General features: G+C 39.6%; 2 protein-coding genes across 2 annotated transcripts; one reads left to right on the forward strand and one right to left on the reverse strand.

Moving 5' to 3' along the window:
• Positions 1–1,594: 1,594 nt before the first annotated feature.
• pcna (proliferating cell nuclear antigen) lies at positions 1,595–4,613 on the reverse strand. Its single transcript, XM_053515615.1, has 6 exons — positions 4,177–4,613; positions 3,032–3,129; positions 2,852–2,919; positions 2,355–2,549; positions 2,138–2,261; positions 1,595–1,999 (listed from the first exon to the last, which is right to left on the reverse strand). The coding sequence occupies exons 1-6, from the start codon at positions 4,395–4,397 to the stop codon at positions 1,923–1,925; spliced, it is 783 nt and encodes a 260-aa protein (XP_053371590.1). The 5' UTR covers positions 4,398–4,613; the 3' UTR covers positions 1,595–1,922.
• A 9,378-nt stretch (positions 4,614–13,991) lies between these two features.
• trim69 (tripartite motif containing 69) lies at positions 13,992–23,504 on the forward strand. The gene is made up of 6 exons (XM_053515659.1): positions 13,992–14,681; positions 18,765–18,860; positions 18,997–19,230; positions 21,078–21,100; positions 22,125–22,240; positions 22,625–23,504. The coding sequence occupies exons 1-6, from the start codon at positions 14,091–14,093 to the stop codon at positions 23,167–23,169; spliced, it is 1,605 nt and encodes a 534-aa protein (XP_053371634.1). The 5' UTR covers positions 13,992–14,090; the 3' UTR covers positions 23,170–23,504.
• Positions 23,505–23,793: the final 289 nt, after the last annotated feature.

A 23,793-nucleotide genomic window follows, 5' to 3' on the forward strand; every position in this document is an offset into this window, starting at 1 on the left:
TGGGTTCCAAACTTAACAGTTGCCATCTGCTGTCTATCACCGTGATAAGGGTGTTCTTCATTTCTCTAATGGCAGGGCTATCATCCTCCTCTTCAGGTCAAGATCCAACGAGTTCCAACGAGTAGCAACATCTTGAATTAGTTTGTGTTGTGCAACGTTCTGCTGCGTTTGTTTCTCTTTCAATACAGCTGTAGCCTTTGCACTTTTTTTGAAGTGTCCCACGAGATTCCTGGCAGCCGCAACTGTGCGACGTAGTCGGTCCTGTTTTAGAACTCTATTTATGCATAGCTGTAGGGTGTGTCCCGAGCAGCAGACCCCTTCAGTGTTGCCCCATTTCTCCGGTTCTTCCTTCAACGTCTCGGTGCACAGCTTCACATTGCTGGCATTGTCATAAACAACGGCTACTCGCTTATAATTTGGAATAGCGAATACGTTCGTCGCGTCTCCAAGCTGTTGTGCAATGTTGACTACCGTATGGCTCAACTCAAATGCTTTGGTTTCCAGAACAAAGGTAGAGCTCCCACTCCTGAGATAAAAAATGACAGTTGGCCACCATATACACCTCCATACTCACCGAGGTCCAAATGTCCGTTGTGAAACTCAAGGCTGTTGCATTTTTAATGATAGACATTTGGCCTTGAAGATCACTGTACTTTAAAGACAGGGTGTTTGAAATACTAGCACGGTTTGGGACATTGTAGTTGGGCTCCATCTTCTTGATTAATTTTTTTAAAGCCTTTGCCTTCAACTACATTAACGGGTCTCAAATCCATAGCAATGAAATCAACTATGGCATCTGTTACCTCCCTCTTTTTTTTCTCCATTATTGGTTTTCAAAATTGTAGGAGCTGCTGTGAACTTTTTCAGTTTGGTTGAGCATGCTGAGGTTGATGGCTGCGATACCTAGGGATGTACCTTTAGACAAATTATTACTAGGGTGGGCTACCGTACCTTAAGACTGCCGTGCAGTATTCACAAGTATTTTTCAAGCAAATTAAATGCACGTTTTAATGTGTAAAAAATTACTGATTAATGTGGCAGATGAAAGCTCATTTTTATGCCAATATAGTTTCGTACTACTTACAGAACTAAGTAGGCCAGTTTCAAATCGCATATTTGACACACTGCCTTTGTTTTGTCGTCAATCAATTTAAAGTGCTCCCACACAACTGAGGTCTTCGGCATTTTGTCTTCTATCGTTGACGCAAGGGCTAGTCATTTAAACGCGACTGAGAACTGAAAACACTCATTTACAGCTGCCTAAACATTAAGAATCATCACTTCTACTCAATAAGGGAGAAATTATCAGCTTAATAATAACCATATCTACTTTCTCATAATTGGGTTTGCTATAGAACAGTTTACCCCATTACACATGTATGTAGTCTTACTGGACACCAGTACAATTATTGTGCATGACTGTTTCTAAAGATCCTAGCACAAACCCGTTTTAAAAAAAAAAAATAAAAAAAATAAAAAAGGGTTCCATGAATTTGATCAAGGTTGCCTATAAAAAAAAATGATTACAACATACTGTGAGGTTAGAGTAATTTTAAGAAAAAAAGGGGGGGAAAAATAGTAATTCACACCTTCACACATTACAAAATGTTTATTAGTGGGAAACAGATGAAAATTCCAAATTGGCATATTTACAGATATTTTTTATCTACAAAGTATTGGAATGAGGATAGACAAACCCCTAGTGCTTAAAGAGGCAGATCAGAGCAATAATCAAAATGAAAAAAAGGGGGAAAAACAATTTTTTTTTTTTTTTTTTTTTAAACATAGCACATGTAAATGTGACCTTCACTGATTGGACAGTCTGTTGTGTCTGTTTGCTGACTTGGGAGCCCAGGAACAACTAATGTACCAGTTAAGCAGGAATAGTTGGGACTGAAGCAGGTGAGAATTTATGTGAGAGTTTATGATGATTCCTCATCAATCTTAGGAGCCAGGTAGTACTTAATGTGACCCATATCTGCAATCTTGTACTCCACCACTGAAAGAGAGAGAGAGAAAAAAAAGTGAATAAAAAAATAAAATGTCAGGATGTGTAATTAAAAATAAAAATTATGTATGACAAAACTGGATAAAAGACTATACAAGTTGAGCCTTAACAAATAATGGTGTGTCTTACCGAGTGGAATATCTGCAGACATGCTGAGTGTGACTGTTTTGGATAAAGGAGTGGCCTTGGTAAAGAAATTCAAGTAGTTCAGAGCAAAAATGAGCTGGACAGGTTCGTTCATCTCAATCGTGACCTAATAAAAAGGATAAAACATGTTACCAAGGCAATAGAATAAATAATCGTAGAAAACCTGCCTTGGACTAAAAACTCAACAAACTGCTCTTACAGCTTCGTCCTCTTTGTCTACGTTGCTGGTTTGGGACAGTTTGATGTTTCCAGTTCCTAGTTCACCACTGGCAGAGAACTTCACTCCGTCTTTAGCACAGGAGATCATCACAGCGTCACCGATTTGGGACAGATCCCGGCAAATACGGGCAAATTCACCAGAAGGCATCTTTACTACACAGCTGTACTCTTGCTCCTATAAAAACACAAAAACATGAGAGGTTACTCACTGAATATACAGCAAAAATAAAACCGTTTGATCATCTTTAAGAACTATCATAAACAGCACTGCTTCTTTAAACAACTCCAGAATGCAATCAGTGTATTAAAAAGTTCTACATATTTCCCCCAAACACCCCACTAGTGTTGTTCATGTCCTTTTAACTACAAAAAGTCCATACCACACGAAGATATTTTCTATTTAGTTATTTTCACTCTTGTTTACATTTATGATGTGTGATCTGTGAATCTTTCGGCAGTGGATATCTGAACACTTACTGGAATTCCAAGCTGCTCCACATCCAAGTCCATCAATTTCATCTCATAATCCGAGACTTTCTCCTGGTCTGAAAGTAATCACAAGATCATTATACTCATGAACATATTCAAATTAAGACTCAATTATGCATGTCTCTATGAGATGGTTTGAATGAGTAAATTTACTAAAGCGCAACTCACTAAGAGTTTCGAAAACCAGTGCCAGAGTATCTGCATTGTCCTCTGCTTTCAGTGTAATGATGTCCTCATTCCCAGCACACTTCAGGATTTTGGACATACTGGTAAAGAAAAACAAGTGTACAAAACACTGTTAATCACAAATCACAAATTCATTGAAACCAAAAACATAATACTTTCTGTTGCAAAACAATGTAAACCATCCAAACTAAACAGGTTGTGTTATTTTTTCACACAGTTTTTGTTTGCATCGCCATGACATTTAGAAACAACTTCAAGTTGCTTTTGGCACTGCTACAAAACAACTTACTAGAAATATGACTATTTAACTAAAAGGTCAGTTTAACTATTTGCAGTTTTAAATGAATGAGCTAACTAAACATTTATCGGTGAGTAAAAGAAAATAACCAATTTAAGCTTTTAATTATTTATTGTCCAAGAAAAATGCTCAGCAGTGGAGAGAGTAGTTATGCTAATTTTAATAAGTGTAAATATAGACTACACACTAAACTACAAAGGCAGTGAATACTTTCTCACCCATAACTAATTATTTATCTTGTAAAATTATTTCATAAGAAAGAAAAACATACATCTTAATAATCCTAATAAATAACTCCGTGGTTACCACTAAAGTTGAAGGTAACCATTATAAAATTTTGTAGTACCAATGATTAACAACAATAAAATCCTGTTCGCGCGATGTTTAAAAGATTAGCCACTATGCTAGTACATTCTGCTGCGCGCGAGTTAAAGATTCCCGCCAACAGTGGCTGTGCGCGCGAAAATTACGTCACACGCAAGAGACAAAAAAGCGCGAGATTGACGGATGCATTCGGTGTTCTTTTCTAAGGTTTAACTGATTTACGCAATAATAAATCGTAGCATTAAAAGTGAATTGTGTGTAAAATGTAGCGCTTGCACATTTATTTAAAAAGTTCTTGTATCCCGTCTTAAGACAGGCTCGAAACGCGCATGCGCATAACACAGACATGTTCTTACATGTCCGCCATGTTTAAATACGTTATGCTTAAACATAAAAGTTTTTTTAAACTCCAGTACATGATATTTAAAAGTACATGATATCCAGTATATGATATTTAAACGCCAGTGGTGATATTACAGGTGTGTCCATGTGTGTGAGGCCTGACCTGCTGAGGTTCACCCCCATGGCGAGGTTCCTGTCGCAGCGGTACGAGTCGAAGCCGTCGCTGCGCAATGTGAGCTGCACCAGGGACACATGAGACGAGTCCATGCTCTGCAGAGAGATGCCCGACGAGCTCACGTCCCAGCACGCCTCGGTGATCAGATCCTTCAGAGCTTCCAGCACCTTCTTCAGGATGGAGCCTTGAACCAGCCGGGCCTCGAACATTTTTGCGGGGGTTTTAATCTAATATTTAAATAAACAACAACTAAGTAAATAGGTTCAGCGCGTCTCAGCGGTGATGCTCTGGCTCTCGGAGTCTGACTAGAATCAGATCAGGAAGCGCGCCTTTTTCTCTGATTAAGCTTTGTGTAAAAAATGAAAACAAATGCACGCGCGTGGGACTTCTGAACCACAGCTGCTCCAAACTGCCTCTGCGCGCGCTTTCTTTCTGCTTTTGATAGAAGGGCCTGGACCGGGTCATACGTCACTTCTGGTGCGCCTTGACTCCTCCTCTTTCACATTGTATAATATGACCCTGCACTTTTCAGTGTCTAAAATAATTAAAAATTTAAGTATATATATTTTGTAGACATTTGTTTAATTTAAGGAAATATTTTAAATTGCCATAAATAGGTAAATCTGCCACAAATCTAAAATAATAATAATAATAATAATAATAATAATAATAATAAATGGCAGCAGCTCTACTTCTGGTTAATGTAACTGTAATTCTGTCATTTATCATACACGCTTTTTAAAATCTCACACAGAACAAAGCTGAACTTAAATAAAAACCAATTCCACTGAGAAAGACTACAAAACTGATAGAAGGAACTACACTTCCAACAAATCCGTACAGATGACGTCACTGACTCCTGCTTCCTCGGAAATTAAGTGCAGCTTTTGTCATTTTAGTTTGCTTATAATGTATATCTTTTATTTAATTGCGTATAGTTAATTTTATAATTATTCTTTTTACCCAAATATTGTACTTTTATTTTTTCAATATTGTAATTGTATTTTTTTGTGATTAATAAAAAAAGAAAAGTGGAGAGTTTTTACCGGTGTATTTTATCTTTTACAATATAGTACCCAAAAATGTATTTTAAAAATTTGTATAAATCTTGTTTTTGAGATACAGCTTAATGTTTATATATGAATAGTATGAATGTATTAGAGTTTTTTTTTTTAAATCCCATACCCGCTTTCTATTCCGGTATTCACGCTACACGAGACCACCACTTGCCGGATTTAAGATGATCGCAGTTTTCCCTTTACCACCTATCGGCCACAAGATGCCGCTGTTTTACAATATTTAATATTGACTCGCTCCCCCCCTTAGAATACAGTAATTATTATGCTGTATGATATGTGCTTTTAATGCTATGTTAGGTAACACTCCCTGTGAGATAAAATAAATGATAAATAAAAGTTGAAAAGGTTTTATAATCATTTTATTTTTTAACATATTGGTCATTTTTCGAATCTCAAATGAGGCAGAAGCTTTCAATTTGTATAATATTAAGCTTATAAGAATAGGTAAAAAAAATGTTGAAGCTTGAGATCGAGGGTTTATATATACTTGATATAATGCACTTTTTTCAGCTCTTTCCATAGCACAAAAAAAAAAAAAATAAGGCAGCTGCATTTTTTGATTGGGTCCATGTCTTTATTTGGGACATATACTGTACATACCATTAAGGTACAGTAACATTATTGGGGTCACAGCACAGGGTACTCATGATACATTTACTTTTAGACATTTGGCAGATGCTTTTATCCAGAGCAATTTAAAAAAGTGCTATAAGGTGGGTAGAACCCAAACCTCTAAGAAGCAGATCTGTCTTTTGCCAGTGACTCGGCTGTACAGACATCCAGAGACATCCAGAGACATCCAAGTTCATCCCACCACCTACAGTCTAGGTGCATGTCTTCTTATATCACTGAGAGATGGTGGGAACGGTCAGGCAGTGCTGGAGGAACAGGAGGAATGTGTTATATCCAGATTATCCAGAGCGACTTACATTTTTATCTGAGCAGTTGAGGGTTAAGGGCCTTGCTCAAGGGCCCAACAGTGGCAACTTGGTGGTTGTGGGGTTTGAACCTGGGATCTTCCGAACCGTAGTCCAATGCCTTAACCACTGAGCTACCCCTGGCCTATAACTGTGATTCTGAAACCATGGATTTCGGCTCACTAATTCAGAGCATTTGCTGTTAAACCACCACATCACCTGTAGTCAGTAAAAGTACAAGAGAACTTTAAAAAAAAAAAAATTATTTACCTCATTATCAAAAGTAGCCTTTAAGTCATTGTAAAACTCTCTCTCTCTCTCTCTCTCTCTCTCTCTCTCGTGCCAGCTTGCTGTCTGTACTGGTCTCCACTTCTGATTTCAAACACCCACATCCTGATGGAGCATTTTACGGAGAGGCTCAAAGCCAAAGTTGAAATGCAGAAGTAACACGTTCTTGTACAGTTAAAAAAAAAAAGGTTTGTGTGGCTGTGGTTTGTTTAAAGGCTAAAATGAAAGAAATCCAACACTCATGAAATAGCATGCAAATATTCGTCATGGAGATGTGAGCACATAAGGAATGAACGTGAGTTCGTTACATCTCACCCCAGTCCACTTGGAGGCGTGTTATCACAGCGGTCGCTTTGTCATTTCATCCATGATGTAAGAGGCTGTAACTTAACCCATGCTGAGAGTTTATTGATGACCTCAGTGGGATTTTCTCTGCTCCATAACTCTCTGCAGCTGTGGGAAAGTCCACTTTCTAATTTGTGGAAGGATAGGTTTAAACATACTTATACAAGTGGAAGGTCAGGAAATTCTGGTTTCCTGTGTTTTGGAGTATCTTATAAGAGTATCTCACAACACATTCATTATATGTAAAAGTTTATTCACTAGACTGTTAAGGTAGAAACATTTCTAATGTAGCAAGAAAGTCCACATACCGACTGCATTTCTAAAAAATCTAAACATATAATATTTGTAATATAAAATGAAATGTCCTAGCATCACTTATGGCCACAATGACCCAGATGTCAAGATTTTGATTACAAGATTAAAGAATTTACAAAAGCACTTTTTAAAGACTTATGCTCATATGAATAACTAGTAACGTGATAATAATGTCTACTCTGTGCTGGATGAGTTGCAGACTAAACATCTCTCTTACCCACTTAATTATTTTCTGAAAGTTTCTCAAGAACTCGAGATCGAGGCTGAGGTTTCAGCAAAAACAAAATGTGTTCAAACACAACTATAAATGTTAATCATGGCAAAAATGTATGTATTTCACTTTCTTTAAACAGTGCTGCCTGGAAATCTCGTAGCCTTTTATTATCCCTTCATGGATGTTGGAGAGAAAAGCAGGAAATTACATTTACAGTGAGACAATGCTAAGAGGAAGCTGAGATCATACTGCCTTCTTAAGCAAGCACATGCGGATAAGAATCAGTTATATAACAGTCTCTCGATATTTGAGAGTCACAATAGTTTCATGAATATATTGCCGCTATTTAGTGTTACATACAAGAAGAGAATGTCTTAATGAATGAATGTTTTCATAAGTATTTATCTTAATCCTATTCATTCTAAAGACTTCAACATTAACTGCACTTGACCATTTGTTTTTAAGGCTTTATGTTTTTCAGTTTATTTCTTATTTCTCAAATCAGAGCTATCATGCCACTCCAACCTTTAGTCATGTTTTGTCTTTGGTTTGTATCTTTAGTTTTGCATTAGCTATAATACAGTACTATAATTACAGTAGCTATGATACAGTTGTAGCTGTCGAGACCCAAAGGGTCTAAGCCTAAAAACCTTATGCTCCAACAACTACACCATGGGCAAAGGCACTAAGATCATATTGTCCCTCCATTCTCATGAATAATGTGGAAATTACCTAAAACATGATATCATTGCTTGAGTAGAATAATGCATAAATGTACAGTAAGGACCAATTTACTGGAAATTTATGCAAGAACACTCCAGTGTCAGTGTTTTTCAACCAACTTTGTAATTTTTTCCTCCATAGGAAAGGCATCGGGATGGTGGACCGTGCACTACCATTTTTAGTAACATAAGGTGCCATTACTAAATGTTACTATAAGCATTTTGTGTTGTTTAGTAATTAACAAAATGCGATTGCTGGCAGTCTGCTGTGGGATCTCAAGGATAAAACATTTTGCACATATGGTGCTGTAGGAAAATACACTTTGCCAGACAATACAATGCCAGACAAAAAAAAAAGCCTCATACTTTAATAGTTAGCTAGCATTTTGTTGGACCACATTTTGCTTTGATTAGGGCGCACATTCACAGTGGGGTTGTTTTGACAACCATTCAGACTTGCATTAAGATTTGGCCAAGATCTTGTAATGATGATGGAAGACGCAACACATTCTGTTAAGTTTTTCCAGCGCCCAAAAGTCTGTGGCGGCCAATTCATGTATGAAAATGATTCTGCATGCTCCCACCTTTCTCAATTTCAGCCGTGAATATGATTGGAATATGATGAAATATTATATTCATAGATATGATACTTTGGTCATTCGGGTCATCATCTGACTTGCCACATAAAATATATAGACCTGAATAACTAAACCAACCCTAGATCATAACACTGTCTCCACAGGCTTGTTCAGTGGGAACTATGCACGATAGGTGCATCGCTACATGTGCTTCTCTTCTTACCCTGACACGCTCATCGCTCTGGAATAGGCTCAATCTAAACTCATGAGACCACATGACTTTTTTTTTTCCTTTGCTCCAGAGGGCAATGTTTATGCTCCCTAGCAAACTGAAGGATTTTTTTATTAGTCTGAGTAACAAGTGGTTTTCTTATAGACCTACAGCTTAGTCCTAATCCTGTAAGTTTTCCCTATACTGTAAATGTAAAAATGCTCTCAGTTTCACTATTAAATAGTTGTGAATTTTACTTTTTTTTTTTTTTTACAACGCAACTTCAAAAAGTGTTTTAAGTGATTGTTGATCATGGTCGACCCTGATTTATATCCAACCACATTTCATTAACAAAGCTGATTATTGAAGCATTATTAAAGCATTCTTTGATTTAATGGTGTGTTGGAGAGGTATTAACCGAATTCCAGTCATTTCAGCTATCTCATTCATTTCAGGCCAATTTGACCCAACACAGTAACATATTTTCCACTACCAGAAGATACAATAAGATCTTCTGACTTGATTGTTTAAGAAATGAGAAGCTGCTCACTATATCTGCTAGGGTTAAAAGGATTATTGCCAACTGAAACATATGACTCACTGCCATAATTCTTCCTTAAGTACTGTATTTGCTTATATAAATTCAATTGTAACTGGTCTCCACTGTTGATTATGTTCCTGTAACAGCTCTGGTTATCATCTTATTTTCTCCCAGAGAAATTCCTCATACACTTTGTAATACTGTGAATCAGATGTTGCTGGTATTTTCTTACAGTCAGTAAAATAACTGCTAATTAAAAGGTCTGAGCGTTGTTCTTAAGTTAGAAAAACCTTTATGTGCAGTCCAAAAAAGAAATCATAACCCTATGACTAGGTTTGGCCACAACATGATTTGTAAACGCCTTCTTGCTCGTGCAGTTTTGTTGTGGTTTCAAACGATTCCTCACCATCAGTCATTATAGAGTTAGTCACTGCAATGTCCAAAAAGGTAGAGTCTGCAAGAAAAGAGTTTTAACTACATAATCATTTTGTCTCAGATGATGTAGCATTACAATTTTCTTTCCCTGGATCTAAGAGGTTCCAGCATAACAATGCCCCTGTGCACTAAATGAGTTCCATGGAGACATGGTGTGTTGATGTTTGAGTGGAAGAAAACAAGTGTCTGCACAGAGCCCTGACCTCAACCCCACTGAACAACTTTTGGGATGAATGGGGACGCAAATTGCGAACGAGACCATCTTGCGTGACTTCATTAATGCCATTAGAGCATACAATGACCACAAATCCCTTCTGACATGTTCCAAAATTTAGTGGAAAGTAAAAACACGCCCAGAAGATTGAAGGCAGCAATAGATGGGACAATTCCATATTAGTGCTCATGGCTTTAAAATGATGTTTATCAAGCATGGGTGTAATAGTCAGGTGTCTACATACTGTACATCTGATCATATCATGTCACATTATTCAACACCCAAACCTGATGTGGATCTTGCTAGCAAATTTTGCAACTTCTATCTTAGCTGTCTATTCAGGAAAACTGTTCTTCTTCTTCTTCTTCAAAAAAAAATAGTTTTGGGGGTTTGTCACATTCCAGAAAGATCAGACACATTCTCCTAACATGCAATTAGAATTTACTATGAGATTAGGATGGAGTGCTTCTGCAAGTTATAATAGGATTATAGCATTTTTAATAACAATCTTTTAAATATCAAGTATTGTGATTTATGTTCCTACATCACATGGCATTTACATGTTTTATCCAGAGCGACTTACTGTACATTTTTAGCTCATTATACATCTGAGCAGTTGAGGGATATGGGGCAAATTGGTGGTGGGGACCACTGAGCTACCACTTGCCCCTGAGGTATACCTCTAAGGCTTACATGGCATATAAAACATGTGCAATAAACAAGTCTAACAATCATTTTAAAATGAATGAATTGAATATCTAATTGGAGAATGGTGTTTTTTTAGCCTCGCATTAGTACCATGATAATGAACAATGAATGTTCTGCCAGGTTCTGCATGTAATGGCCAAGTGTTGAAAAAACAAAAATGTGCACCGCTGTTATCATTTCTCCTGAAACAACTGAAAAAAAATAAAATAATAAAATAAATCCTTCTTTTCCCATGCCTTAAGACTTTGGGCTAGATTCAAGTATTTTATGAGGTTTTTGAGTTGTAGTTGGGGCTGAAACCTGGCAACCAAACTGCCTATGAAAGGATAAACCTCATGTACACATGACCCTTTTTTGTCCTGCAGGCAAAGTCCTAGTCCTTGAAGCTGGCAAGATTTCTAAAAAGAAAACAACCAAAGATATACTGTTGTATATATATTACTTATAAATACTGTGCTCAAACCAGTGACTGAAGATTACAGTACTTAACATTGCTGTGAAAATACAAACATAAGATATAAGTATTTTATATGTTTTACTTATTATATTAATTATAAAATATAAGCAAAAAAAGAAAAGAAAAGACAGGCAAGGTTTAAGTAAACATTAATAAAGCTCCAAGTGTTTCCACCACATCCTCTCATCCTCTAAATTCATCCATCCATCTAGGAACCTCTGTAGTTCAACTAGGGACAGTGGACTAGGGACTAATGCGAGGCCACTGGTGATCACCACTGTATTTATTGACATTTTACAACCGTTATAGAACCGCCGATTGACATTCTCATGGGCATTATCCTTTAAATCACTTTAACTGTGATTTGTGGGAACTTGGGGTACACCACTCCATCTCACGACACAAGCAAGCACTCACTGCAGAAAACACCTATTAATGTAATCTGTATGTCTTTGGACTGCATGATTAAACTGGACAGCACTTGAACCCCTGACCCTGGAGGTGCGAGGCCACAGTGCTAACCACTACGCCACCACACCACATCCTGAAGTGGTGTTCTACTTTCATTTTATACCGCAACACTTTACCATCATTTTTTTACATTTATAAAAGAATAACACATCATACTTTAATGCATTTATAATGACATTTTATGTTGTTGAACATCAAGTTATTTCATATTATCAATTAAGTCATCCATTCCCCAACCTCTATTTTCTCTCTCTCTCTCTTTCTCTCTCTCTCTCTCCTAACATAAATGTTTAATAAATATCTCCCTACAGAGAGTTTCACCATAATATAAAAACTTGCGAGCTGGGTAGTAGAGGAACCCAGTGATGGCAGGGCTCAAACCAAGATTCCCCGAACCCCAAACCAACAAACTAGAGCCTTAGCCAACTGACCCCCCACTCTCCCAGATTTACCACAATATACAACATACATGATGTACATTTTAATACATTTTATTTGTTTAAAAAAAAAAACAGCATTAGCCATTTTATAAATTTTCTACAATATGGCAAAACGTTAAATGGAAACAATAGCTTACATTAGCAATGCTTAAACCTCAAGGATTTTCCAATGCTGACTTAACAAATGTGAATCAAATGATCTGATGAGGCTGTAAAGGAAGGCAGCAAAAACACAGAGCCAACACATAACCTGACTTATTACAGAGCATAATAGGAAATGTGTTTTGCATTAAGCCGAGTACTAATCACTTTCTCTGCTGGAGTGTTGCAGAGTTAAAATGATGGAGCGGGTGAAAGTAGGACACATGTGGCTCGATTTACTGGACTGCAGTGCTGACACATGCAGAGTCACTCCAGAGGGGTTGAAGAGATTTTATGTAGAATAACAGCACTAGTAAACGCCCTGTACAGCATTTTGGACTTCATCCGTCTGTGATCAGTCAGTTATAAACCTATGTTTGCTGCCTAAGTCTTTAATATGTATCATGTACTCTTAGGAGAAGAAGAAGAAGTAAAAGAAGAAGACTTTGTTTTGTCAGATATAGTCTACAGCACAGTGACATTCTTTTCTTCCGATATCATGGCTTGTTAGGAAGCTGGGGTCAGAGCACAGGGTCAGCCATAGAGCAGAGATGAATATTTGCCTTTCTCAAAGCAACTTGCTCAAAACAGTTGCAGCTGAAATGTCTGACCTTCTGATCACCGCCCCAGAGCATTAATTGATGTGCTACCACTGCCGTCTTAAAGTTTGAGTTGGCAGACATACTTATATAGAGCAAATACTTTTTTTTCTAATTTAAACAACTGATAGTTGAGGGATTAAGTGGCTCACTGAAGGGCTGCTAAAGTGGTGGTGCAGGGATGTGAACACATGACCTATTTCAGAGTCTATTTGTGAGCTACCACTGGCAAAAACCTGTTGTCCCAGTGTGAGCACCCCATTGGATTTCAAATCCAACATCTTAACCTCTCAGCTACCGAGCAGGCGCTTTAATCAATAATCATGAATGTCCTGCAAGAACAACTTCTTACAACACAAGTTTTAAATAGAAGCTGTTTAAAAAGTAAAGTTAATTTTACTCTCGCACTCACTCACCATCTATACCCCTTTATCCTGTATACAGGGTTGTGAGGGCTCTGAACCCTATCCCAGGGGACTTAGGGGGTACACCCTAAATAAGGTGCCAATCCATCGCAAGGACACCAGTTAGCCTAACCTGCATGGTTTTGGACTGTGGGAGGAAACACACCAAGCACAAGGAGAGCATGCAAACTCCATGCACGCAGACTCGAGGCAGGAACCGAACCCAGACCCTGGAGGTGACAGCGCTAACTCATTAGATCTGTTAAGTCTAATATAATAGCATATTCTTATGTCTAATACAGTGTGTTGTAATGAAGTAGAGTAGTAGCTGTGATTGCATTAACACTGTCAGCCATGAGAATGAGAATATTCTTGACGCTCCTGCAACACACCATACATGGAGAGAACATGCAAACTCTATGCATAGATGGGAATCGAACCCGAACCCTGAAGGTGCAAGGTGACTGCTAACCACTACGCAATTTTTATTTTACTATTATTATTATTATTATTATTATTATTTTATTTTTGCAAGCTTTACTTAGTTGGGTTAAAGTTTTTGAACGAAACGTGCCTTGTAATTAAACCCTGGTTTGTACAGTAATAAGCATTGACTAAGCAGAGCAGCAAGAGATGCGAAACGCCCACCCGCCCACTCTTTCTTTCTCCCAGTCTCTCCCCCCCTTTTTCCTTTCTGACAGTCAACAGGAAGACTGTGCTGAGCCTGCCAAAAAGGAGAGAGACAGAGAGGGGGGGACAAGAAACTCCAAACTACAGGTTGCAGCAAGAACAAAAACTCAAGAGGAGAGGAGAGACCTGCTGCATGTGTGTGAGAGAGAGACAGGGACAACATTTGCGACATCTCCAGATTTTTGTGCACGAAAAAAAAAACTTTTCTTTCCAAACCAACCCGATGTCTAGCAAGCGTCCCAAACCGGAAAAAACTGAAAAGCCAAAAATGGCGCAGAGACTTAGCCGCGATCTGACTTGCTCGATCTGCCTGGATTTATTCAAGCAGCCGGTGTCTCTCCCGTGCGATCACACCTTCTGCAAATCTTGCATTACTAACTACTGGAGCGGCGGAGGAGGAGGAGGCGCGCGCGTAACCGGTCAGCCCGCCACCGGCTCGTCCAGCTCGTGCCCACAGTGCCGCAAAGTGTTCCCGGGCCAGGCGTACCGGCCCAACCGCATCGTCGCCAACATCGTCGAGAGCTACACCCGGGAGATCGAGGAGGAGAGCGCGAGCGCCGCGTGCAGCACGCCGAGCGCCGCGCCGCGCTGCGCGCGACACCGCGAGGAGCTCAAGCTCTACTGCGAGGAGGAGCACGAGCTCGTGTGTCTCGTGTGCGCCGTGTCGCAGGAGCACCGCTCTCACGCGCTGGTGTGTGTGGACGAGGCGGAGCAGAAGTACAGGGTGAGCAGGAGCACCAAAAAGAACATGAAAATCTCTCAGTGTTAATGCAGTCACAGCTACAGAATACTTCAGCATTAAAGTACTTTTTAGTCATACTCTGGAACACACTGTATTAGACTTTATATTAACTAATGAGTGACTGAGTCTTGTTTGAAGAAATTTAATTTGCCAGAACTGAATAATGTTTAGCTTTGTCACTTTGCACCTCCAGGGTGCAGGTTCGATTCCCGCCTCAGGGTCTGTGTGCATGTTGTTTGCATGTTCTTGATGGATTTCCTTCCACAGTCCCAAGTTATGCAGATTAGGTTATTTGGCGTTTCCAAATAGTCCGTAGTGTGTGTGAATGTTAACCAGAGGTCCTACCATGGTTGTAAGAATGGGAATAAATACAATGGTCACCATTGGCCTCCACAGTCCCTGGTTGAATTACAGATGTTCCTAGATGGATGGATGGGTGAATGAATAGAATTATGTTTTGCATTGTTTCCTTGCACTTCCAGGGTCTGGGTTCAATTCCTGCTTCGTGCCTCTATGCAAGGTGTTTGCATGTGCCTGGTGGGTTTCCTCCGGATACTTTGAATTCCTCCCACAGTCCAAAGGCATTCCTAAATTGCTCATAGTGTGTGAATGCGTTTGTGTAAATTAGGCGAATTGGCGTTCTCCAAATTATATTGTGTGTGTGTCCTGTGATGGATTGGCAACCCGTCCAGGGTGTGCCCCGCCTCATGCCCTAAGTCTCCTGGAATAGGTTCATGGTCTGTATATAGGATAAAGTGATATAGACAATGAACTGCTGGTTATTATCTGATGCATTGTGTTTACAAGCTGGAATAGGAACTTGCACTATTTGCACCACACATCGCCCTGGCATTACATTGCCCCCAGAAACCACCACTTCATGGTTCCCAGTTCAGTCCTGAGCTCAAGGTTACCATCCTTACATGTTTTCCCTGCGTTCACATTGTTTTCCTTATGGTTTTTCTGGGTTTACTTCTACCTCCAAAAAAAACATGCCAGTAGTTGGATTCCCATCCATCCATCTAAAAATCTGTAGTCCAACTAGGGACTGTGGAGGTCAATGATGCTTATCATTGTATTTATTCCCATTTTAAAATCATGGTGGGCCCTCTAGTCAACTTTCACACAAATTGGAATGTCTGTGGGAGGACACCCACCAAGCCAGGGCAGAACTTGCAATTAAATGCACGAATCAAACCCAGGCCCTGGAGGTTTATCACAACTTTGCAAGCCACTGTGCCACTGGTTGGTTTGGAGACCTTATGTTACTCATAGGTGGGAATGAGGGTATATTTCTATGTTGCATTGGGCCCTGACCAGGATAAAGCACTTACTGAAAGATGTGTGCATGACACCAGGTGGCATTTCCTTACAACCCTGATGCTATCAAAGCACAGCTGATGAATATCAGCATTGCACTGCAATTGACCTGAAATGTCATTGTTTAGTCTGATTCACTGGTGTATTTTTAACCATGAACGCATCATGTTATATGCGGCATGATGATGCTGATCTTGCACGAAAACACAAGATAAAACTTGTCTGAAAGCATGATGAAATGTTTCGTAACTAATGGTTTGCAACAAAAGCTTGCCTGTGATACAGTATAAAGCACACATTAGTCAGTTAATGTGAGAGAGGACACAATACACAACCACAAGTGGAAATGAAAATGAGATTATAAAACGGGGATTACAACAGGCTTTGATGGAACTTTTAAAAAGTTTTTAGCATTTTCTCCTAAACTATTATCTGTTTTAATTTTAACCAATGTCATGAGTGCCGGTGCTCCAGGCCATGACTGAATGCAACTAAATGCTGTATACTTATGGTTCCATATAATCAGAATGTGTAGGCAGATTCAGAATGTGCTGAGGATGTGCCTGAACAAGTCATGGCTGATGCAAGTGAGATTACTGAGATACTGCCTAAATACATATATAGGTAGGTGATAATTACTGTGTGCCAAGTCTGTTACTATCAAGTAAATTACAGCAACATTTACTGAAGGAATGTTTCATGACTGAAATTAGGTCAGAGTATTGTATCGTGTAATAGTAGATGGTTTTTGGGGTGGGGTTGGTGATTTGAGGGATTTTGGTAGTGGGGCCCAAAGAGGGTTTTAGCTTGAACTTAGAAATTCCACTGACTTTGCTTAAATACATGTGGACGGAACCTAATCAAGACTCTTAAGCAAGTCCACATCTGAGTTTACATCTAAATGTTTAAAGAGTTTACAGAGTGAGTGGGTGGTTATTGTGATTCTCCCTAGAGAGGCCAAATTTCCCTCTTTTATCTTTGAGCTGCTTTACAGCATGGTCCTGTTCACAATCACACTCTGGCCTATTACATCAGTCCATGTATTAAAATGTTATAGGAATACATTGCAACAATATAAACAGGACCTGATGGAAGCAGAGATGTGAAAATAATTTAAATGAAGACTACTGGGATTTGGGGCAGATGCTGCAGGACCACTCAAAGGTGGAACTGGGTTTACCAAATGACTAGGAAGCAAGCCTGGGTCAGCCTTTCACTTTACTGGGCAGTCTTCAGTCCCACTAGGACGCCTAGGTGAGAATCACAGGACCACTGAAAGGCAAGACGGGAACAACACAATTAGTGGAAATTGTATCTAGAAGAAATATTTAACATAAAACCCTTAAAGCCATGTGATTTAGAAATGGAAAAATATAAATATAATGATTCTGTAATGAGAATCAAGTTACACACTGACTTCCTTTGCAGCACAAGCTCATTTGTTAGAGTCAGATCATACACAGCCGAAGATGACCGGATAAATGAATATATCGTGCTCTGTAATCGGTTTTTGCATCAGTAACACTTGTGTTGAAAGAGCCATGACATGGTACTGTAGGAGGTGTTCTCAAAGCCTTTTTTCTTTAGGTCATTTCAATTATCAGTGTTAGATTCCACTGCAGATTTGGGCACTGCCCAGTTTTGGGCAGTCAGAACAAAGGTCAAATCAGTTGTCCAGCTAAAGGAATGCTTTGTAGAAGTCTAAACCAGAGTGTTTATCTATTAGAAAGGGTTCCAAACTTAAACTTTTTTAGGAAGCTAAGAACCCTTACCTGGAACCTAATATAGAGCTAGATATGCAACGCTTGATTGGCTCATCACAGCGGAATCAGATGATCAGCCCCGGATATAAAGCATTACTGTATGTGCCAGCTACATACAAGTGTCTGGGTGGCACAACAGAAAAGCATTTGCGATTGTGACTTTCAATCCTGCTAAACCCATGTGTGTCTGTGTTCTGTTCACCGCCCATAACAGCTCATGGGCAGCAGTTCAAAAAGTTATGTTTTGGAGGAAGCACATTATTATCAAATATAGTGGAAACACTGGAATCGTCCCAAATTAAGATTGGCTAATCTGACATAAACAAAAAAAAAGTAATTGATATTAGCCAAAAAATTGCAGTCGGTGCATCTGTATGAAGAACACTTGAAGAAACATTCTTTAAAGAACGTAGAAATCTTAAAGTGTAGAGAAGAACAAACCCAAGAGACGAGAAACTTTGAATAAAGAACATCTCATATCAGAGATGGTTATAGATACCCCTTTGCAGTGTGGTTCCCGTAACAAGTGCATGTATTGTTTTGGTTTCTGTTTTAGTCCCATCCCTGCTCCGGATTTTCCATTGGTATCTTATCTGATTGCGTTTTTTGTTTTGTCAGTTCTTGAGTAGTTTTCTATTTATATCATTTACATTTACATTTAGGCATTTGGCAGACGCTCTTATCCAGAGCGACTTACAAAAAGTGCTTTAATGTTTACAACATTGGATACATATCATGTTTTATCTCAGTACCTTTGCAAAGTCTTAACATGATTTATACTGTAGGTAATTCAAGCTTAAGTGTCTTTTGTTTTTTAATTGTGTTTATCATGGCATAACATTTTTTTTGCAAACATGCTGGGAATACAGAGTGGTCTATAAGCCATGATTTAACTAACGAGACGCTAATCTGGCAAGCGTCAGGTAAGGAAGCAAACGTTCTTGTTGTATGGAGTTTTTATTATTTTTTTCTGCTTTATTAGAAGACACTGAGCAGCTTGTCCACGGCACTTCAGGCAGAGCTGAACACAGCGCTGGAGTGTGAGAGGGACACTGAGGATGAGGTAAAGAAACTGAAGGTAAGTCACAGCTGACCAGAAAAATACTAAAAATATGCCCCAGAGTTGAATTTGTACCTTTTTTTTTAAACATGGGTAATATAAGAACTTTATGGTTAGCCATAATTCTGAACTTTATTGTTCTGTCGTATGCCAGGAACACACTGCGGACCTCAAGCAGCGTATCGAGGCTCAGTTTAGTGACCTCCACCAGTTCCTGTATCAGGAGGAGAAAATGCTGCAGGTGAAGCTCAAGACAGAGGAGCGGAGGGAGCTGATCCGCCTGGACGAGCACAAAGCCCTGCTGTGTGTGGAGATATCCCGGCTGCGGCGTGCTTTCTCAGAGATCGAAGAAAAACTGAGAGAGCATGAACCATACACACTGCTTAGGGTCAGTCTTTATATGGTGTTAGCCACTATGATGAATAATGCGAACCACCTGAAATTTAATGTTGCTAATATACAGAGCCTAATTATCAGTCACTTAATGATACTAATTAGTCATATTATGCTCACTCAGTAAAATAGCACTGCTTTAGACTTGTAGATAGGTGACAAATTAGAGGAAAAAACTAATTAAAGTCTGTTAGTGAAGTATTGGGTCGAAGTTCAGCATCTTGGTTGGTGATGATGATTGTGATGAAGAGCGAGTTTAACACTTCCCTTGAGATCTGCTGAGTGTGAACGCCATATCATATAATTGACATAATTTCCAGTTAATCAAACTATTCAGTTGAATGTGCATGTGAACGGAGGTCCTACCACGGTCGTACAAAATGGGAATAAATACAATAGTGACCTTGACCTCCACGGTTCCTAGTTGGACTATGGAGGTTCTTAGATGGATGGATGGAAACTATTCAGTAAGTGTGTTTACATAAACCCAGGATAAAACTGTATCATGTAAACACCTCAATCTGAAAATGTATTTTTAACAGGAATGAACAGGATGGAGCCAACCTTTAAACACTTGATCTGATCATTTCTCTCTTATCAGAATAAAAAATATTCCTGGGAGTTTGTTTTTGCTTCCATTCTTAATTGGTAGACTTTGTGAAAACAGCTCCCTTCCATTAGACTAAATTTACAGCATTTGGCAACTTGGTGGGGTTTGAACCTGGGACATCTATTCAGTAGGCCAACACCTTAACCACTGAGCTACCCACTGCCCTCACTCATTGTCTATACCGCATCATCCTGTATTCAGGGTCACAGGGACCTGGAGTCTATCCCAGGAGACTTGGGCAGGGCATGCACTCATACATAAACTCTACGGGCAAGTTGGAAACACCAATTAGCTTAACCTACATATCTTTGGACTATGGGAGAAAACCCACCAAGCACGAGGAGAACGTGCTTGGTGGACTATGCACATAGAGACAGGAATCGAGCCTGGTTGGTAATCGAACCCTGGAGGTGCAAGGCGACAGTGCTAACCATTACACCACCGTGCCGCCACCCATTGCCCTGTTAGGCTTTTTTTTTCTTTTTTTAATCCATTTAATTCCTCTGATTAAGGAAGTTACTGAATAATTCTTAGCGGTTACTGAATAATATGCTGTAAGTTAAATAACTGAATAATGAACTAGGATTTTATTGGGACTTTTCAGGATGACTAACTCAATAATAAGTATAGCCTGTAGATTGTTAACTCGTGCTCCCACAATTCCACCTGTTTTTCATTTCCCACCAACCTTTCTTTTTCTTTTCTTATATAGTTCTTGCCAAGTCCTGAGTGTTTATGCTGTAATTTAGAAAGGTTGGTTTTCCTGAGGCTAGGCCCTTGGTTTTTCCCTATTTTTTTCTTTTTTTGTCCTAATTCTTGGTTTGTTTGTATAGATGTCTCTTTGATGGTGTTCATGTCTCCCGCTGCGTTCAGCCTTAGGCACTTTTTTTAGGCAACTCCTGCATCTGGGCCACACTGCTGTCCTGAGTCACCCATGTTACAAAAATACTTCTTTGTAGCGCGCTCAGACCTTTGGAACCGAATGCGTGCTTTAGAGACCTGTGGGACAGAAAGGGGAAAAACGCTTTGTAAGGAAAAAGCAGGAATTAATTAAGTGATGTCACTCTCTATCCTGATCGAGGAGATAAAACGTTGTAGCTGTTGCCGCACGACAGGGGGATTTCCAGAGAGGGACAGAGAAGCGGTGGAGAGTTGGAGTGGGCTGATCTCATGTGGAAAGACTTTAATCTGTGCCAAACTAATCAGAGCTTTTGCTTCCTTTTCCCTTACAGAACATAAAGACTCTACTTCAGAGGTGAGACGGAATATCATATTTAATATGTACTGTTTATTTTTTGTGGAATTTTCTAAACCACATTCCTTTATTATTAAATTGTGTTTTAAATGATAACAAAAGGTCAAATTAAGTGTTCTTTGGAAATCGGAATACCAGTTTCCAAGTACTTAGAAAAACCATGTATTTAATAGAAACCCCTAACTGACTCACCCTTTGTGCTTTTTTAGTTTAGTAAGAGTGTAATTAATGTACGTATGGCACAGTGGCATAGTGGTTAGCACTGTGGCCTTGCACCTCCAGGATCTGGGTTTGATTCCCGCCTCAAGTCAGTGTGCATGGTGTTTGCATGTTCTCTCCGTGCTTAACTGTGGGTTTCCTCTCAAATTGCACATGATCTGCGTGTGAACGTTGACTGGAGGTCCTAAATTGAGAGTAAATACAGTGACTATCACCATTGACCTCCACGGTCTCTAGTTGGACTGCAGAGATGGATGGAATTAATGTACTACTTTCATTATATTACTCTTACATCCATTAATAAAATATGGAAAGAATATGGCATGGCGGTGACTCTGCCTAAAGGTGGCCATTCAACAAAAGTCAGTGATTTGGTAAGAAAAGCATTAAAGAAGCAACCAATAGGATGTTTTTGATGGATCTAAAGATGGATCTTTATGGATAATTTAGAGTTTGTCAACTGGCAGGTCAGAGACTCAGTTATAACCAAACTGTGGTCTGTTGAAACCAAACTGAGAAGATTTTTACCTTGGATCAAAGTGCTACAGGTGGTGTAATCCCAGCACTGCTTATTACCTAGAGAACCCCCTCTCTGCAGTAAATCACGGTGGTGGGAGAACCAGGTTACTCTCGGCCACTTGGTTAGTTCTTTGACTAAAACCCTATCGATCGGACATTCTGTCTGATGTTTTAACAGTCCCTAAAGGTGTTGTACTATTTGTCTGTATTTCCTCTCTGTCTGTATTTATTCATTTGCCTCACTGTATCTGTCATTTCCATGATTTTATTATCTCCTCTGTCTAAGGCAACCACTGAAGTTTGAGAAACCGTCTCTGACACCGCCACAGCTGTGCGAGGGTCGATTCGCTGGGCCACTTCAGTACCGTGTCTGGAAATCTCTCAAAGGCAGCCTCTATCCAGGTTTACCGCTTATGTCATATACTTTTCTCCCACATATTATTCTGTCCCATTATATCAGTCTGCCAAATTAGCCAGCGAGTTATTCAGTGTATGCTTAATTAATTTGGTGATGTGACAAGGCCAGTGATTTTGATTGGCTGAACAAATTTTGAGTCTGACAGTGATCTTAATTTATTACTGATTGATTTATTATATTAAATATTTCTAATAGTTAATTGTCTAGTTGATTGTCTTTTGTCCTTTCATAAGTTATTCTATTACAAAATGAGCATGATTTTTGGGATTTTAGTTGATCTAGCTTTCAAAAGCAGTCCACATAGAAGTTTTCATATTGTTTAAAAAAAAAAGAAATTATAACTGTTTTGCTTTAAAAATTCTGTGCAGTGCCATCAGCCATCACATTCAACTCGAGCACAGCGAACCCATGGCTAAGCGTGACGCCGTCTCTCACCTGCGTGCGCTACCAGACCTTCAACAACTCAGCACGTGACAACCCACAACGCTTCGACGCTGCTCTGTCCCTACTCGGTAGTCAAGGCTTCACCCATGGATGCCACTACTGGGAAATTGAAGTGTCAAGCAGTGCTGTGTGGACGGTGGGCGTGGCACGAGAATCTGTCGGCAGGAAAGGTGTGATCAAAGCGCTACCGGCCAACGGCTTCTGGACCGTCTCGCTCTCCTATGGTGTGCAGTACATGGCAGGGACATGGCCTCCCACTGTCCTGTCCTTGCATGAGCAGTTGGAGCGCGTTGGTGTGTACCTCGACTATAAGAGAGGTCTTGTGTCGTTCTACAACGCTGAGAGCATGACACACCTCTATACGTTCCGGGACAACTTTAACGAGACGCTCTATCCTTACTTTAACCTCGGCTTTCTGGATAAAGTGCATGAGAACGAGCCGCTAAAAGTCTTCATGCCTAAAATATAAACCTGAATTTGGTGCTAATACTAAAACGAGTGTAGTTTAGGGTGCAAAACCTTGCGTGCACTACCAAGGAAGTTATCAAATGCTGCATTCTTCTCAGTGTGCTATTTTTCGTGGGTGCATAGGTTAATGTTGTGATGAATCCTCATTTAAAATGAACCCACCTGATCACTTCTTGTTTTTTCTCAGTCATTTTGATTTCATTGAACAGCATTCAACATCCATGGTCAGGAGCCCAAGAATAACAAAGCGACCATGCTCTCAGGAAGGGATGCTTTCTCAACCCTTTTAATCAAATCAACATAACATTAACCAATCATGAGTGTCTGGTAGCTTGTGCATGCAAGGAGGGGGGCGGGGGTGGTGTTTGGGGGGATGGTGGGCGGGTTGATACTTTTTTACCCTGAGTGTGTTACACCACTTCCAGACATTGCAATGAGCAGCAGTTTAAAAAAGATGTGGTCGGCTGGCTTCAAATGCTTTGGAGGAAACACGTGATTGACTTTGACCACACTGGCTGGTAGCTGCCATGTGATACATGTGAGCTGCCTGATGGGTGAAAATTGGGTAAGACTAAATTGGGGAGGGGAACCAGGGCGTGAGAGAAATATGTACAGAAGTAGGATT

Source organism: Clarias gariepinus, chromosome 17, assembly GCF_024256425.1.
Source record: "Clarias gariepinus isolate MV-2021 ecotype Netherlands chromosome 17, CGAR_prim_01v2, whole genome shotgun sequence".
NCBI lineage: Eukaryota > Metazoa > Chordata > Actinopteri > Siluriformes > Clariidae > Clarias > Clarias gariepinus.